This window comes from Petaurus breviceps, unplaced genomic scaffold, assembly GCF_028583685.1.
Source record: "Petaurus breviceps papuanus isolate PSGF00001 unplaced genomic scaffold, PetGlider_PUasm1.0 37, whole genome shotgun sequence".
Taxonomy (NCBI): Eukaryota; Metazoa; Chordata; class Mammalia; order Diprotodontia; family Petauridae; genus Petaurus; species Petaurus breviceps.
The window spans coordinates 35,824,398-35,841,441 of NW_027186296.1; the positions used below are offsets into that span (position 1 = coordinate 35,824,398).

Below are 17,044 nucleotides of genomic sequence, written 5' to 3' on the forward strand. Positions count from 1 at the left end.
CTAGGGGCTGTGGAAAGGTAGATACATCAATATCCTACTCATTTGTTTTATCATTGTGGAAAATAATTTGTCATTCAAGAAAAATCACTAAACTGTTAAAATTCCTTGACACAGACTTCTTACTTGGAAGTTTTAAAAGTTATTGTTGCTGTGTTTTCTGCTACAATAAAAAAGTGCTGCTTGTGAAATTTGGTATGTATGGGACCTTCCTGAATTCTGTGACTACTTTAGAGTATATTCTCAATACTAAGATCTCTAGGTCAAAGAACATTAACAGTTTGGTGACTCTTACTGAATAATTACAAATTATTTTACACAACAGACCAATTGGCTCCCCCAGCACAGTCCTAACATTTTCTGCTCTAGCCTTTTTATTTTTGCCTAGTTGATAGGCATGAGATGAAACCTTACTTGCATCTTTTCTGTAAAGCAGGACTTCTTTCAAATTACCTGGGGGACTAGGTTTCTCTTGACCTTTTTTTGCAGTTATGAAGCAATGAGGTATTGAAGCATTTCCAATACACTAAAGTTTCATTGGTTTTTGACATTTATGATTATTCTAAATGGAAGCTAGATTTATGACAAGGCAAGATAAGGCTGGGCCATGGAATTCCTAAAACAAAGATGTGCTAAAATCATGTCTATGTTTTTCTAAATGGAAATCCATTTGTTCTACACTTTAGTTAGCAACCACACTTCTCGAAAAATATGAAAGCTCTTGTATCAGAAAAAAAAATGTTACACAAATCAGGTCCACATGGAGAAAAATTTTCCTTGAACACCAAATATCTTGGTATCTTACTACAAACTTCCGACATCTGTGTAAGGCTACCCCAGCTTGATTGCCAATTTTATTTTTTTTTTAATCTAAGTTCCATTCTCATTACCCTTCCATTTCTATTTTTTATCCTCAGGGAAAGACAGAGCAGTTACTGTCAGGGCATTCTCGCATCTTCCAAAGAAATGGTATAGGTGTTAATCTTGTATTTATGTTTGATGTGGGTAATGATGGTTATGACTAGAGCTTTAGGTTTATTAATATGCAGGGCTATCACCTCATTAGTGGCATGCATGTTTTGAAGTTAAGCTGCAATGTTTGCTATAATGTCTGATCTGGCCTAACAGACTTCCTCATTGTTCATTTCCTTTGTTTTTATCCACAGTCAGTAGGTGCCTTGCTTGGAGGACTCAGACACGTGCCTTTTAATAAGGATAGTTTTTCCATAGCAGCTAATCATTGTGGAATTCCTGAGCCATTTTTAATAACTCTTTCCTAATGTAATTTTATTCCATGTTTGGTATTACATTGTAGACAATATTTACCAATTATAACCCAGAAATGGAAAATACAACAGACACTCTTATTTGGTTTAGGAATGGAGTGTTCTAATATAAATATATTATATTTACACACATTGATCGCTAATTTTGAAAGACTTAAGATCTAATAAAATACACTTAACAATAGAACCATATATAATATATTTTAATTTTTTGATGATTCATGATGCAGCAGCCTCAGGGTTTTTATCATGAATGTCAATTATTTGTATGTAATGTCAATTATTTGTAACTAAAATTCCAAAGCACTAGTTAATAGGGATTTCCAGTTGAAAGAATGCCAAATAAACTAGATTTTACTATAGCAGTAAATTTCAACTGGACAGCTGGTTTACCAGCTGCCAATTGTTCATATTACATGATATTCTAAAAATTAACACTAGACAACTATTCAACTAGGCAGATTCACTATTTCAAGTTTCTTTGGAAGTGGCATAGCACCTTTTAGAAAATTAAATAGTGAAACATGTTGCTAATATTTTCTAGTAGGTTCTGTGTAATTGGACACTGGATGTCAGTGTCTCTCTTTTTCTCTATTTTTTTCAATACTCTAAGCTTTAATATCTTTAAAAGTTAAAAATATGATGCTAGTAATTGTACAATTGTAAACATGTTAATAACTATTTAGTGATAATTTTTTAAAAACATGATTTCATGTGTGGGTACTTATCAACACAAATTTGCAACCCCTCTTCATTTTAAAAGACTGTTTTCTTAAATTTCTCTGGTCAAAAATATTCAAAACCCAGGTGGCCAACCTTTTAGGGCTGTGCCTCTTAGGTAGGCCGGTCCTTGCGTGACAGTCTATCTAGGAGCGTAGACATTAGAGGTTGTCTAATCCAACAACCTTATTTTACACGTGGGAAAACTGAGGTTTAGAGAGGGGAAGTAACTTGTCCAAAGTCGTACAAGCAGTAACTCAGGTTTTCTTATTCCAAATTCAATATTCATTCCATTACTATACCATGGTGTCCAGAATTTAAAAACTATTGGCATAGCTTTAAAAGTCACCCCATGTAAATATGGTTTAAATGGAGGATATCAATAATGGTATCTTATAATAGCAAATTTCAGCAACACAGGATTCTGTGTGTGGGTACACACATAGTGAGGGAACTCTCAATGTGGAAATTTTCTTACATGATCACAGATCACAACTCTCCTATGACTGAGATTACCTGCAACTCAAAGAAGATAAGTGAATCACTGCCCATAGTCACACAGCAAGAAGAAACAGGACTTGAATCTGGGTCTTCTTGATTCCAGGTCCAGCACTGTACCCACTATACAACCCTGCCTCTCAATAGTAATAATTCTTTATCCATATATCTAACATTCAGGAACAGTGTTCTAAAAGGAAGCCATTTACTTGATACATCGATGATTCCATGATTTGTCAGTGTGGGTTTTCCTTTTCCTTGCAGATTGTAAGTCTTTCATGCTTACTTATCCTGCGTAATTACAGTACTAAAGTACACTACAGTACAAAAAATTTTGTATATCTTTCCATAACTTCACAGAGCACAAAGTGCCAGAGGCCTTCCTTTGCTCTTTTAAAAAATAATTTGTGGATATCAGTATGTTCTGTGGGTGAACAGCCCATAGGGGTCATTCTTTGAAGTATACACAGATATTCCCTATCTGGTTTTAAGTGTACCACTTGAAAACTTGTGGTGAGTATACTTCTAGTCATGCACAAGAACTTGTGATGAAGAACCCCCTAACAGACTTCTGAGTCACAAGATCTGATAACTCAAAGTTTATAAGAAAGCAATCTACTGGAGTTTGGGGGTACTCTTGCTTTTTGGCTGTGAAATGCATCATCTATTTTGAGTTGGTCTCAAGAGGGTAAGGGAAAAGGGAAGCTGTCCTGTCTCTCACCCAGCTTCTATGTAACTGTAAGGACATGGGCATCTCTGATTCTGTTTTTCCTGATCCTAGACAAATAGTTATTCCAAGATAGAAATGTCTAGGCACCTTTTGAGTTTTCAAAGTTGTAAATGTTCTTGCAAGGTCTGAGAAACAGAGGCTACCACATCCACTAAAACAGCATTGGTAGATGGTATTGGAAGTATTCGGATCAGACATACCAAGGACAGACCAATGTGGAAAAAAAGTTGCCAGAGAAATGTGGCAGCTTTAGGAAGTGGGACTGAGACGTGATGTGACAGACAGACTCACTGATCCCCAAAAGCTGTGTGAGAATAACAAAAAGGGAGGAGGGTCTTCCATGACCAAGAGTTATCAGTTACCCCTTTGCTATATATTTCCTCATGTTTGCTTCCTGAATCTTGTACCCTTAATTTTTAGTTCACTCTCCCACAGATGTGGGAATTGGTGGAAGAGTAGGCCCCAGGTTTAGTGGAGATAGAGCAGAAATGTCTTACACTAACTATTTTTGTCATACCACATTAGTAATACCTTTGCTAAAAGCCAAGTAGATTACTACAGGGTTATCCTGAGAACATGAGGTTGGCAATCTCCCTTCTGGAGACCCAACTTGCAAGAGTGAGTGTAAACTTAGGGAGTAACCCCATGAAAGGCCCTGTAAGTATAAAACCTCATTCTTGATACCCAAGCAGTCTAATTCTTTTTCTCTTAACACATTTCCTTGATAACTTTGATTCCTTTTCTTGTGTGCCTGTGACAATTGGTAAAATACTACAGGCTGTTTACTTGGGATCACACAATCTCAGAGTTGGAAGGACTCTCAACAACCTTCAAGTCCAAAACAGAGAAACAATCCCTACTACAACAAAGAAGAGAAATGGTCATCCAGAAGGCCTCCAGAAGGGGAATAACTACTACTTCCACTGTACCTCTTTCCATAACACTTTGAGTAACTGGCAATTTTTATTCTTTTAAGACCGTGGTGCTTGACAATCTGAAGACATGATGTATTTTTGCAAGAACATTGGCATTAAAAAGATGAACTTCTATAGCAGTAAGCAGCATGGGTTCACTGAAAGCACTATATAATTTCTCAAATGTAATCCAGTCCAATTTCCATCTCCTATTCAATTCTGGGCCCATTTTGCTGGCCATCTGCAGTGTTTGTTCAAGACCTATATACTGATGGCTGAACTCAGTGGGCTGCCTGTTCAACTTGCATGTCATGATTGGCAATATGCATTTTTCATCACTTTGTTTTTCCAAAGTGGATGGCTAATCTCTTTTGAATGATCATGGATTTCATAAAGAAGGCCCTATAGTGTTCTAGGCAAGTTGCAAAATGTCATCCACAAACAGGAACATCTGGTGAATCTTACCATCAACAGGGAATCCCTCTTCTATTTGGGTTCTACTTCTCCCCAACACTGGTGAATATCTTAGGTGAATATTTTCCTGTTACATGCCTCACTTGATAGTGAACATGGTTATTCCTGTGGTGGCATCTGTCATGATATCTTGTATGATTTTAAACATATGCTTGGGAGACCCTGTGAGAACAGATTCTGTCCAGTGTGGCTTTTGAGCTCCTTCTGGTTTATTTCTGAAGCTGCATGCCTGAGGGGAGAGGGGAGAAGTCATGGTTGAGGGGAAAAGAGAGACTGAGCATGTGATCAATTCATCAGCAACATGGCAAAAGCGGGACCCTCTCATCCTGTTACTTCGGATGTGTTAGTGAAGAGGTACAAACCCTTGAGCTCCAGACTTTTATAGCTAAGTTCCTGGAACAAGAATATTGCTCCAGATAGATGATGTCTTACTGTTCTGCCAGTCCACAAGAGATAATAACTATAACCTCCTGCCTATTTCTCAGAGGAAGCTGGATAAGGTTCTAGCTTTTTGGGGGACAGTGCCAGCTCCACACACTTGCAACCAAAGGGGCTTTTGTAATTGGGAATCTGGACGGAAATGCACTTGACTTGATGGAAGACAGCTCACTACTGGGGAACTGCCAGTTTTAAGTTTGAGTTTCAGATGAGGTTTAGTTATCCTCAGAAGACATTATGCTTCAATGCTAAACATTAGTCAGGGGATGAGACTTACATGAAGTTGCACCATATGAATCTGGGAAGAAGTGGGTTTTTTTGTTTGTTTGTTTTTGGCAAGGCAATCGGGGTTAAGTGACTTGCCCAGGGTCACATAAACTAGTGTCTGAGGCCATATTTGAACACAGGTCCTCCTGACTCCAGAAGTGGTAACTCTATCCATCATGCCACCTAGTGGTTCCAAGAAGTGATTTTAAAGACGGGTTTGAGAGATACATCCTAAGGTAGCCTAGTAAATTGGAGATAACTTGCTAGGTCTAATGGACCTGCCTATCCAACTGGACAAAAGATAAACATCAAAGAGGGTGTGAGCATAGGATCTCAAGCCAGGATAGGAAGGTCAAAAGGAAGACTAAAGTCATGTAGCTAAGAGTCACTTCGCACAGGCAGACTTCCTGTAATTGACAGTAGAGGGGAAATCACAGCCTGTGCTTTCAGTACAATGCCAGATCACTTGATTGCCATTGTTATTGGCTGAAGATTCAGGATGGAGATGGGGAGCTGTGAAGAGGCAAAAGAGTTTGAGGAAAGGAGTCACATCTGAAGTCTCATTTCCCAAGTACAGAACCATACTGAGTCTTTCGGTCTAGTGTTTTATTTTTTGTTTTTGTTTTTTTTGCCTAGGTAGTACTATCCTTACCATGATATCTGATTAATGTTGCTTTGAAAGAAAGTACTCAGAGGATTGCCAAGGTATATCTCTCAAGATTACTATAATGAGAAACACAGGTTGGAAAGGGCATATCAGTACCCTTCCAGCCCTGAGGAGGGTCCTTACATATGAGGTTAAGGAAGTATGGTAGACCTTTAAATTCAATCATTTTTTTTTGGGTAGTCAGATACTGAAAAGAAGGGATGACACTTGAAAGACAGGCAGGAGGAAGAACCAAGAGAAAGAGTGTTGCAAAGATTCTGGACGAGGAAGCTCTGGGAAGGAAAGGTAGTGGGGCTTCTTTGCAGTACAGACTCAGCAGTCCAGCAGGAGTTAGGCAGTTTTCTCTCTGAAACATATAAGGCAGGGTAACTCTCACCGTCAGGAGAGAAGGCAAAAACAGGACTTGGAGGGAAGTTACTGTCAAGATATTTGGGATGCTGAGAGGAGGAAGAGGAAGAGATGGGCGCCCCTGTTGTAGAAGATTCCTTCTTTGTATCCTGTCATGAGAGGGTGGCTGCAAGGGGGAAGCAAGTGTCTACAATTCTTCACAGGGGTATTTAGGAACATCAGAAAGGAGTCTCAGGGATAGTATAGTATATGTTGCTAGATAGTCTGAGCTGTGAGTACACTGGCATGTAAAGAATTATTTAATGCATGTGTGTTCTCAATGTGGACATTTATGATTAGAGACTCCAATAGCAGCATGTTCTAGAGATGAGATTACGACATAAAAGGAATTAGTGTGGAGTTTAGAAGCTGGCATGAGACCAGAGGCAGTAGCCTGAAAATGAGTATAAGTATAGAAAGTATACAAGGCAGGAGGGGTGACCCAGCTGCTAGTACCCTCCCCAAAGCAATGTATATGGTGTGAGGTTATTATGAAAGTCCTTAAAATGATATTCTGTCTAATTTGGCGTATCTGAATTATGGGTTGCTGACTTCCTCCTAGTTTCTGTTTCAGGAGTGTGTCATGGAAACAATGAACATGAATCTGGACAGACTTTGAGAGACAATGAATAGAAGGGCCTCATGTGCTGTTGTTCATGGGGTTATGAAGAGTCAGACATGACTGAACAACAAACAGGGTCTACCAGTACCAGTATTCCAACTTTCACTGAGGGTTATAACAGTTTATTTGTAAAGAATCTAAGGCTGTATTTTGCTTAACATATATTAAACATATATATATTTTTAAAATGAACAGAAAATAGATAGTGGAATCTTATTAAAAAGTCTCTATTCTTGCCAGTAAATCATATGATTAAAATTTTGGTCTGTTACAAAAAACAAGCTGTGAAAGCCTGTTCACTCCCTTTTTATGTTTTGGTAAAAAAATTCTTTGACGCCATGCATAGACTGTTCTCAAAATGATGATCTAGAGATAAGAAAGTCAATATATGGGTCAGTATTTGTTGATGCCTTCTTGGTCTTCTAGGGAAGAAGTGGCAAAAAAGAAAATACCACCTATGGTTTTTCATTCTTTGGCATCTTCACTTCTCTCATATAACTTGAAAACTGATCCCTGAGACTTTAAAGTTGCCTGGGGCACCCATTTCTTCCTAATTTCTTAAGTGGCATTTCCACCTACTCACAGTTTATCACACACCAAGGTAACAAGAATCCAAATATGGTAGTTCCACTATTGTTGCCAGTGGAAATAGGTCACTGGAGAAATGTTGGCACATTTGTGCTATTTCATATTTCTTTACTATTCTCCCAGTTTTATCTACTACAAATGTTCTTAGAATAACCAAGTTTACTTGGGTCTCATACCAATTTATAGACTAATTTTTGCCTGAAATGCTTATTACTATTTTGTGAAGAGATAGTGCTTATAATGTCATTCTCCTCTATTATGTTCTGCAAATGAACCTATACTCTAATACCATGTTGTCCTTGGTTGCCATGTCTTTGCCAGGCTAAAGTAATTTCTTGGTTTTTCTAGTCACTCTGTTAAAATGATTCTTTGTATTCATTAAACTCCTCTTTGGTGACAACTGGTCTGTTTCTATCTCTCTCCATTTCAGAAGACAATGGCTTGCTTAAATAAGTAAGTCTTAAGCTATTTTGATTTCAGTGTCTTCTTGACATTTTAATCCCTCTTTCTTATTTGGTGTCAACTATGACCTATGCTCTAATCAGTCACTAATATTATCACATGGCTGACTACGAAATAGCTCCCACTGCAGTAATCTTCTCCTGCTAAGATAAGAGTAAATTTCACTTTTTTAAACATGAGGCTATTTGGTGATCAACTCTCTTCTTAATGAAAATATTCATGATAGAGAGGTTTCGCTTGCATTTCTTAATGTTGTATCATATTTTTCAGCAAAGTTTCACTATTCATCCCTCGTGCCCACCTTTACACTGAAGTCACCAAGTATTAAGGGATATATGCTGACTTAATTTTGAGTATCTTGCTAAATGCTATACAGAATTTCCCCACTTCCTTAACTTCTGTGACAGATGTTGATACAAACCTACAATTATTTTTAGTGTAGTCTGTTTACACTCATTCTGAGCATGGCAAAGTAAGATAAACTAGTGTTTTATGATTTGTTTCTAGTTGATTTTTGGTATATGTGCAACTACTCTATTATCCTAATAACCTCTTCAAGAAGAACCTGTAAGATGTCCTTTCATTTAACTGCAACTTTTTAATATTGGTACATAGCTCTAGAGCTGGAAGGAGCCTCAGGAGCCATCTAGTCAATCCCCTCATTTTTCAAATGAGGAACCTGAGTGCTAAGGAGACTAAGTGATTTGCCCAAGGTCACAAAGGTAATAAATATTATTTGATTTATATCAAGAGTGGCAATAAAGCTATGGCTCAGGTTCTCTAAAGCAGACTGAATATTAAGCATATCAATAGTTATATTGTTGTTTGTAGGGTTGGAGAACTTGCCCTCTGTCATGTCACAGCAGAAGTGGACAAAGGTTCACTTTGTATTTTCTTTTGATGGGTCAGGAGGATCAAACAACTGATCATCTGTTTGCTCTTCACTTAGTTGGGCTGGTCCCTGGACAACAGATGTAGACTGTTCCCAGGCTTGTAGTCCAAGCCTTCCCAGTCTGGTAGGACCTAGAAGAGTCTGGCATAGCCTTGGAGAACCCAGAGGCACCACCATGTCACAGTGATGCATCACATTGGGCCTTTTTGTGGAGAAGGAAGCCATTTAAACATGGAAAACAGTTTTGTTCATTCTGTAACCAAACACACCTACATTTTGTAATCTTTGTTTCCTGTGTACCAAATAACACACAATAAATTCCTCTTTTCTGCTTGGATTATAGGGGAAGCATCTGACAGAAAAGCAGAATTCACACTAAAGGAAACTTAATCAAGACTTTGGGTGAAAAAGCTTAGAACATTTCCCAACCTATGTTCCATGAACCTCTGGTATGAGTGATTAGGAATACCATTAAAAAATAAAAACAAACAAACATGATGCTCCCATATTTTTACCTCTAAAATATTAAATATAAAATTATATAAACCATCAATGTGATAACTGGAAGGAGTATGAATATAGTTTTAATTTCTCCTAGTTAGCCTCAAAATACTTCTTTTCCCTCATTTTCCTAGGAAGAAAATGCTTTTATAGAACACCAAAGGGTTCTATAGCCAAGTCAGTTTGAGAAAAGCTGACAAGAGATGCTTGTTTGTTGTTTATTCTACACAGGCCTCTGTTCCATTGTCTTCTCATGGTATCTCCCCTATAGCATTTCCCATTTCAAGCACAGTGGCCTGGTCTTGAAGAATCCTTTGTAATTTGTAATTTGGTATATGTACTGCTGGAATGCTGATCATGATTCACTTAAAGAAAGTAAAAATGAGTTGCTGCATTTTTAAGAAAGTGCAGCAATGAGTTTGCCCAGTAAAAGTGTACATAACAACTACATTACCTATTTAATTGCCTGAGCTGATCTTAAAAGCTCTGATCTTTAATTGCCTGATTGAACTGATCTTAAAAGCTACATCTTTTTTTTTTCTTTTTAAATCAAGGAGAAAATTAAATAGGGGCTTTTTGGTATATAAAATGGTATCTTTAATCTTTTTTTTTTGTAGACTCCAAGTTATTAAATATGAACAACAGAAACTACAAATATTAATAGGCCTGGAAGTAACTTCTCAATATAGCATAAATTTCTGACTAAAATTCTTTATCAAAATCTTCTGGGATGTCTGGGAGCTTTTACTTCTCAATAAAAACATATTTTTAAATCTAGAAGGTGAAGTTTAAATGTAAAGGCCAAGAAACTCAAAGCTAAACACATAAACATATTTGATAGGTTGTATAGCATATTTATTTCTATAGTTGATCACTCTTCAACACTGGGAAATAACTGTGCAACTGCATTCTAATTTATTATTCTATCTATCTAGACAGATACAGATATGTATATATACATTGGCGATTATTTAAAACTGAAATCCCTTGAGGGAACATTGCTGGACCATGAGATATTAATTATTCCCCCCTCACATGATTCTTATAGCCTAGTTTTCAATTTGTGTAAACTAGGAAATTGATCTAAGGGGGGGGGGGGGGCGGTGTGGAATGAGAAGAAAAAGATCAACTGAATATTTCTCTTTTGAAGGGTCCATATTGAAACCACTAAGGCACTCCCTCTTTCTGACCGTGAATCGAACAAGACTTTCCTCAGTAGAAGCTAATCTAAGGCTGGGGAAGGAGGCTTTATAAATACCTATTACGAGTCCTGCATACTTATTTGCATCTACACTAGCAAATGGGATAAAAAAAAATATCAGAATCTATCCTTGAAGTGGCAACATCTATGCTGATGATATGAAATGGCAGTATATCAAGGAAGTAACTCCCTCCACCAATGCAAAATGCAATTCTTCTATTACTCAGTAGGTCCTCTGAGCTGACTGAAGGTCAGGAGGTTGAGTAACTGGTCTGTGATGCTATGGTTAGTATATATCAAAGGCAACATTTGGACCCAGGATTTCCTGACCCTAAATCCAACATACTATTCATGATGCCTCTCAGAGATGCTTATAATATGTCTCTCAAAGAGACTTGGCTATAAAGTCTATGGTTTGTATGTGTATTCAGACGAGTACATAGCTGCCACACTAAAGAAAACTAGGTAGCTGAGTTGTGGGTTCACCAAGAGTAATTGTCAACAGCCCTGGAGACTACATCAGTCTCCCCTCTCATGCTAGGGTGGCCTCCAGCCAGCAAATACAGGCAAGGGAGAAGCAGGACTTCTCAGCTGATATTTGTTAGTCTAGCCCAGGGGTGTCAAACTCAAATAGAAAGAGGGACCCTTTGTGACTGACTTAGAAAATCACATATCAATTGACTTAGAAAATGACACAGCAATATGTAAATCCACTTGAAACAGCTACCTCTTCAGCACCTATTTCAACTGAAGGGAAAAATAAATAGATTATTTCCCTAACATCAATAGTACAAAAAAAGAACTAAATAATCCACCTGGATTAACAACCCAGATAATCTGAACAATTGTATGAAATAAGAATGGCATGACTAGGCATTGCTACTGAAAAGACCTCATCCAGAAACCTCCAAAAGACTGGAATTATCTATGTGGCTTCCAGTTTTAAAAAGACAAACTAAAGATGACTGCAGATTAACTAAAACTTCTTCATAGTTACTGAATTTCACAGAAGGATTCTCAGAGGATTCCCTGGTTTCATAGCAGAAAAAGGTCCACTTGATAAGCAGCTTCTACCACCACAGGATTATGCTGTTGGCATAAAATATAAATTAAACCTAAAGATGATTCTTTTTTTTCCCCTAAAGATGATTCTAAAGTAAATAACATTTTCATGGAACTCTAGGTTTGGACTTTTTTTTTTAATAGACAACTGCTGTTTGCCTTATTCCATTTTTTCCCTCCAAAGTCAACAAGACAATAGGAATTGACCACCAGTTAATTAGAATAAGCCCATAACATCTATTTGGGGAGTGAAGGAGGCTGAGTATTAGATAACCCTTAAGAAATTCATAGGAGAAAATAATATTATCATCTATAAATAAAGATAATACAAACTTTTCATCTATTGCCACTGGGTATATACACACACACACACAGAGCAAATATTATTTTTGAGTCACTTCAGACAAAGTTTCCTATTGTTTACTTTTCCATCAGCTGTCCACTAAAAACATTATAATAATAGCAGCTAACATTTATAATAGCACTTACTATGTGTCAGACCCTGTGCAAAGTGCTTTACAATTATTTACTCATTTGATCCTCATAACAACTCTGGGAATTAAGTGCTATCATTATTCCCATTTGACAGATAAGGAAGCTGAAGCAGAGAGGTTAACTAACTTGTCCAGGGTCACAGTTAGCAAATATCTGAGGCCAGATTTGAATTTAGGTCTTCCTGACTCCAGACCCAGTCAGTACTCTATCTACCACACCATTCATTTAACTGTCCCCATGATGGTAGTAATGTTTTAATGAGAAATTTAATTTGAAGTTTCATTTAACCAGTATTATTCTTACAGAACAAATAATGAGTGGACATTTCAGTCTGCAAAGCATAGGTTTACAAAGAAATCTGGAATGACTAGGATTAAAAAAGAAAAAAAAACAAATAAAAGCCTTAGTAACAGATGTGATACAACAATTGAAAACATGAGTTGTTTTTTTCTCTCATAGTTTATACCTTTTTTAAAAAAATGTTTCCTTTAATCACATCTAATGTGTGTGCTATTGCATTTCCCAACTGTGCGTAAGTCTAGAGTGAGCAGATGTGTAAAATTAAACAGTACTGTTACTAACATTAGGCCCTGAAGTTGCTTTGTAATAGTCTGTTTCTTACTTAATAATTTGCTCCAAATGAATCCAGACATTTTGGGAACATTAAAACAAGCAAGAGGAGGTTCCTTATGTAACATTCAACAGTTATCAGATTATCTTCTTATCTGTTTTGTAAACAGACCAGGAGACTTCTATTTCACTGATTTCTTATTTAAAGTTTTAAGTTAAAAGTATAAGAAACTACAGTTATTCCTTTCACATTGCAGAGGATAGGGGCATGGTGCTTCCTGTAATCTATAAAATCCACATAAAATTTTTTGGCCCTCCCTTCGTACCAGAGAAGAAGTCTGAATTATTAAGTTGTTAAAAGATAGAATATGCTGATATTATACAATATGTACATATATTTTATGCATTTCTGAGTTTCTAAACTTTTTCTGTGTCATCTGCTGGCCTTCACATATCATCTGCAGCTTCTGCAAAACTCCCCCCAAATTCCCATTTAATTACTTATACTGACCTGCATTATATTAAAACTGCAATGGGGAAAGTTGCAATGTAGAAGGGACAACTGTACTCTTAAGATATATTATTACAACATCTGAAACCACTAAGTGAATAAAAGGAAGGCAAATTTGTTGAAAGTGAAAAATTTTAACCCATTAGAGTTGAGTAACAGAATGGAACAAGGCCATATATAACTCCAAGAAAGTCTTTATGCATCTTTACTTAAGCATATATATGCATACACACATACACACACATATACACACATATCAATACACACACACACACACACACACACACCCCAAATATGGTTCAACAAGAAATCATATATTTACAATGACAGGAATAGAGGCATTAAAATTTTTTCAAAACACCATATGCCATGACAACTTTTTATGTCCCAAACCTTACAAAAATCCTATTTTCAAAGTCATAAAGATGTGTCACTATCTCTTAAATACCAGGCCAAATGTTAATAAAATAAGGGAAAATTTAAGTCCAACACATACCTCTATGTAAGATCTTTAAACTCCACAGGTAGGTTAAGCCTTTAACAACCTAAATTTAGAAAAGAAAAAGACAGAAGGCAAAAATGTTTTAAACTATAAATTTTAAAATTAAAAAAACCCCATGATTAAATCAGATTTCAAAGCAATTAATACAGTATTTATTTAACATCTACTAGATATGTGTAAGACAATGTTAGGTGCTGTGGAATATACAAAGAAATGTTAGACACAGTCTGACCTCCCTGCTGCACCCTTCAATCTAATTGTGGAGATAAGATATATGTATATAAGACTTTAGTAATATAAAGCAGTAAGCAAATATAAATGTAAAATGTGTAGTAAAACAGTAAGTCTATAGAAGTTCAGAAAAGAATAGTTAGGCTGGTCAGGGAAAGCTTCAGAAATGAGGTGAGATGACATAAGCCTTGAAGGACAGTCAGGTTTTCAACAGGGAGAAAGGAGAACAACAACCAATTCAGAAGCAGGAAATAAAAGAGTGAAGTTGCGTTTGAAGGAGTGCTGTCATCCAGTCTGGCAAAAAAGGGAGAGCACAGGAGAGCAGGAAAAACCCAAAAGTTTGAGACTGTGTAATAAGATAATGTAAACACTGGAAATCAGAGTGATTTGATTTTCCATTCTCAGCATCCCATGTCAACAACCATGAGTCAACGAAGATCAGAAAGTCTGACCGTCTACCTATACTCTTTTGCCAATGCATAAGGCCTTCTAATGAGTTGGTATTAGCCAGTCTTTTGAATCTTTATTAATAAGTTATCAAAGTGCACATGACTGCTTTCTTCACAAACCATCAGCATGTGTGTACAAGGGCACACTTTGGTAATTATCCTGGTATTTCAAAGAGTTCCTCATGTGAACTGCTCAAGAGCAAGACTAACAAATTTCAAGGTTCTCTATTCACAAGTTAATTACCCTGATTATCAAAATTTGCTTAAAACATAGCACATGAATTTTTTAAGACATAAAAATTATAAAAATGGGAACTTCAAGTCATTTAAGTAGGATATAAAAAAAAACAATCCTCCAAAACGAGAGGTGGTCATAGAACTGACTTATTTTGAAACCAATGAAATTAGATTTGGGAACTCATTGGCTAAGTATCTCCACAGAAATCCTAAGAACAAGAGAAGAGAAAGAAAACATGGAAGGTAAAGTCAGTAAAACCAATTTCAAAAGATGTCACTAAAGATCTAGGGCAAGACAAAATCTATATCAATTAATGCTGGACAGAGGTTAACATATTTTAATTGTACACATACAGTTCTGTACTCCTGAAAGGTTTGCTAACATGGTGTAATCAATTTCATTCTGTGTTTGTATAGTGGTCTAAGAAGAGATTAATTGCTTCTAAAGAGAATCTAACTGAAAATTTCACATAAAATGAATTCCTGCTTGTGGAAGGGACATTTTTCTGTAGTGTGGAACCTACTTCCCAAAGAATGAAATAGGAAGCCACTCTGTAAAAAGAAGAATGCATTTATTAGTCACAGAAGGGAAGGGAAAGGGAGATTGGAACAAGCATTTATTAAGCTCCTATTATGTGCCAGGCAATGTGCTAGGCACTTTACAAATATTACCTCACTTGAGCCTCACAACAACAATGTAGGGAGGTAGTTATTCTTATTATTCCCGTTTTATAACTGAGGAAACTGAGGCAATGAGACGTAAAGTGACTTGGCCAGGGTCACACGGTTAGTTAATATATGAGGCCAAACTTTAACTCGGGTCTTCCTGATTCCTGGCCCAGCACTCTCATTTACCACACCATTTAGTTATTCAGAAGGTCAGAGACAATTTATTTTTTTTAAGTCCATAAGGATGATTTTAGCTAATAACTAGCAATAGAAAGGGTCATCTTTTTGGAATAAGAAGTCAATGTCTGGTGAGCAGTGGAAACAATATTACGTTTAGTTTCTAGGCTTTAAGATTTGTATAATTATACAAAATTTATTCATTAAATGCAATACACTAGTGAAAATCTTTGAGAGTCAATGGATAGGTAGAAAACTCCTTGTGTGAAATACAATTTATCAGAAATTGTGAGAAGGGAGAAAAGACAAAGGAAAGGAAAAGTTTTAGCAAGCATTTCCTGAAATTTTATACTATGCCCATGTTATTTTTAAGTTTTGTTAAAATATACTAAATTTTCCTTCTAAGAGCACAGGAGAAGACCATTCTACAAAGAAACCAGAAATCTGCTTATAGAAAATCTAGGGGGCATTATTGGTATTCAGTAGACTAAGTTTTACAACAATGCCTTGACAAAGCCTTGACACTCAAAGTACTTATACCTATTGTCAATCACTCACTCTCTGACAGTTCAAGTGCACATGTTTTCAGGGACAACTTCAATCAACATTAGCACTCAAAATACAGAGCACAATGTCACCACTTCAGAAACAGAAGTGAAAAAAACAGTGTTCAGGCAAAGCAAGATCGGCATTATTTCTTAGAGGCTCCAGAAGGGAGGAAGAAAGTAAATACTGCACTAGAGGGAGAGCTAAAGCTAAAGCTAACCAGATCATGTATTAATTTAGGAATTCCTTTTTCTCAATTATACAATTGCCCCTCATTCATCCTGTATCTCAAAGATCAGAGGAAAATATTGTTTAAACAACTAGGGAAGCCACGATTATCTCCTTCTCTTTAGATCCTTGTCTTCCATTTCAGTGCCTGGAACCATGAATAATTCTTTGGCTACACTAGGTTTCTAAATGTAGAAATGGGCAGATGTTGGAGGGAATGATTTGTCTTGATCTATTACCATCCATTTTAATCTCTTCATTTTTTCCCTCTTCTTTTAAAAGTTTCCTCTCCCTCTTTCCTCCTCTTCCTTCTTTTCCTCCTGATGCTGCTCCTACTTTTCCATGGCCTCTTCCCTGGCAATGGCACCCTGGGTACTGCTTAGCCCCAAGGTCGGAGCAGTTGCTGACCCCTATTCTAGTACAATACTGTCATGCTGTCCTAGACAACTGACTCTCTAAGGAGGTAATCATGGATACTGGAAACTGGCATCAGGTTGGAAGGACATTTATTGAATTGCTTCTTTATCAAACTACTTCCAATAAAGTCCTACTCTAATGCCTCATTGTGGCCTGGGGATGACTCTAGGCTCTTGAAGGCTATGTTAGTGGAATGGAAGTTCAGGTTGGTCCTGCAAACTAATCTTTCTATGTTCATTACCCAAAGTCAACCCAAACTCACTCTCTCTCTCTCTCTCTCTCTCTCTCTCTCTCTCTCTCTCTCTC

The 17,044-nt window shown here is 36.8% G+C and overlaps 1 protein-coding gene across 1 annotated transcript in view; it reads right to left on the reverse strand.

The window, feature by feature from the left end:
* Positions 1-17,044, reverse strand: part of MAP2K5 (mitogen-activated protein kinase kinase 5) — a 292,027-nt gene that overhangs the window by 130,662 nt on the left and 144,321 nt on the right. The window contains exon 12 of the mRNA XM_069097384.1: positions 13,779-13,827. Coding sequence (XP_068953485.1) covers positions 13,779-13,827 — 49 coding nt within the window. The remainder of the gene's footprint in view (positions 1-13,778; positions 13,828-17,044) is intronic.